The sequence below is a fragment of the Parus major genome, chromosome 20, assembly GCF_001522545.3.
Source record: "Parus major isolate Abel chromosome 20, Parus_major1.1, whole genome shotgun sequence".
NCBI lineage: Eukaryota > Metazoa > Chordata > Aves > Passeriformes > Paridae > Parus > Parus major.
The window spans coordinates 13,454,706-13,456,339 of NC_031788.1; the positions used below are offsets into that span (position 1 = coordinate 13,454,706).

At 46.3% G+C, this 1,634-nt stretch overlaps 1 protein-coding gene across 1 annotated transcript in view; it reads left to right on the forward strand.

Annotated features, from left to right (window-relative positions):
* The window catches only part of NFATC2 (nuclear factor of activated T cells 2), a 66,353-nt gene that overhangs the window by 32,325 nt on the left and 32,394 nt on the right, over positions 1 to 1,634 (forward strand). The window contains exon 6 of the mRNA XM_033519186.1: positions 1,397 to 1,456. Within this exon, the coding sequence (XP_033375077.1) occupies positions 1,397 to 1,456 (60 nt within the window). The remainder of the gene's footprint in view (positions 1 to 1,396; positions 1,457 to 1,634) is intronic.

Sequence of the window (1,634 nt, forward strand, 5' to 3'; positions counted from 1 at the left end):
TGAGGTTCTGTCCCAGGTGTGGGGGGCAGGTTTGAGGTTCTGTCCCAGGTGTGGGGAGCAGGTTTGAGGTTCTGTCCCCACAGAACCAGGGCAGACAGGGACCCCAGGGCTGTGTCCTGGCCCCAGAGCCCAGCTGGGGAAGAGGCTGCCCAAGAGCTGGCACATCTGTCAGCTCATTGTCTGGGCCCAGCACAGAACAAAGAGCACGACAACAGAAAAAATGCAAAATGCATTTAAAAATACTCTTTCATTTCCCTTTTTGCCAGAAGCAGAAGTGCTTAAATAACAGAGGACAAAGGCAGCTCTTGCAGAACTTCCAAGAGTTGGGAAAAATAAAAAGCTCTGTGAGAAGGACTGGGTTTAGGAGATTTTCCCCCTCGTTCTGGGCAGCCCCAAAGCAGGCAGAGCTGCTCCCCTAAAGCAGACAGCTGCAGCACTCCCAGTCCATCAGCTCCTTGGGATCCATGTCCCCTGGCCAGTTTAAAAGCAAGCTTTCAGAAAGGTATGAGGCAATTTTTTCCCCCCCATTAGTACTTCTGCAAATTGCTTGGCTAAAAGGCTCAATGGAATATGAGAATCAAAGGGGTAAAAATTAAAACCTAAAAAAAAAGAAGTAAATTAAAAAAATAAGGAAAGCACTGCAAAAAAATGTTTCTATATTTAAGGAATATTTGTAACCAGAGGAAGCAGGCAGTCTGTAAATGAATGTCCTGTCACTACTGATACACTCTTACAGCACAGGGGTTAGTGTGGTGGTGTTCCAGACTGATGAAATTTCATTTTCCTCTCTAAATGTAATTTTGTGTAACTCAGGATGGAGATGAGCTGCGTGGATGTAATAATTGAGGGCAGCAAAGCTTGCAGTGTTCAGGGTAGAGGCTGTCCCACATAGAGTGAAGTGCTGTTGCACTCTGCACAGTGAATATTTAGTGTTTTACCACGGCTTTAGGGCTGTCAGTGGCATTCTGTGGGAGTCCAAATGGGAATCTTGGCTTAGGGCAGCAGAAAGTTTGCTGAGCTGCTGAGCAGTGTGACCATTGGGGAGTTCTGTGACCCCCTGGTGCCCTCCTCCAGTCAGGCTGGCTGGACTCAGGCCTGGTGAAAAGCAGATGTTGCACCTGTGCTAAATATTTCATTCCTCAGTTTGCCTAATTTCTACATAAACATTTAATTTTAGTATGTTTGTAAGCTCTTTCCTGGCAAGAGAAGTGTTCAGTGATGTGTTTAAATAAATTGCTGTTGCTTTTGCTTAGGACTGGGAAGGTGCTTGAAATTAAGTCTGTTTTGAGATCTTTGCTAATTTAATGCCCTTGATTTCTCTCTCTCTTTTTTTTTAATAAGTTCTATGAGTTAAAAAAATCCCCACAGTGAGGTTAATGCTGTGATATTCTTCTAGATGGGCAGCAGATCTGGGAAATGGAGGCAACGGTGGACAAGGATAAGAGCCAGCCTGTAAGTATGCAAGCACTGGGTGTGCTGTCCTGCAGCTGCTGTTCAAGGGGAGCTTCCAAAGAGCATCTCAGGAGCAGAAAGAGCAGCAATGCCACAATGAGCAGTGTGTGCTGCAGAAAGAATCGATTCCTGCAGCAGCAGCCCCCAGCAGAGGCAGCCCCTGCTGGATCTGTGTCCTGCAG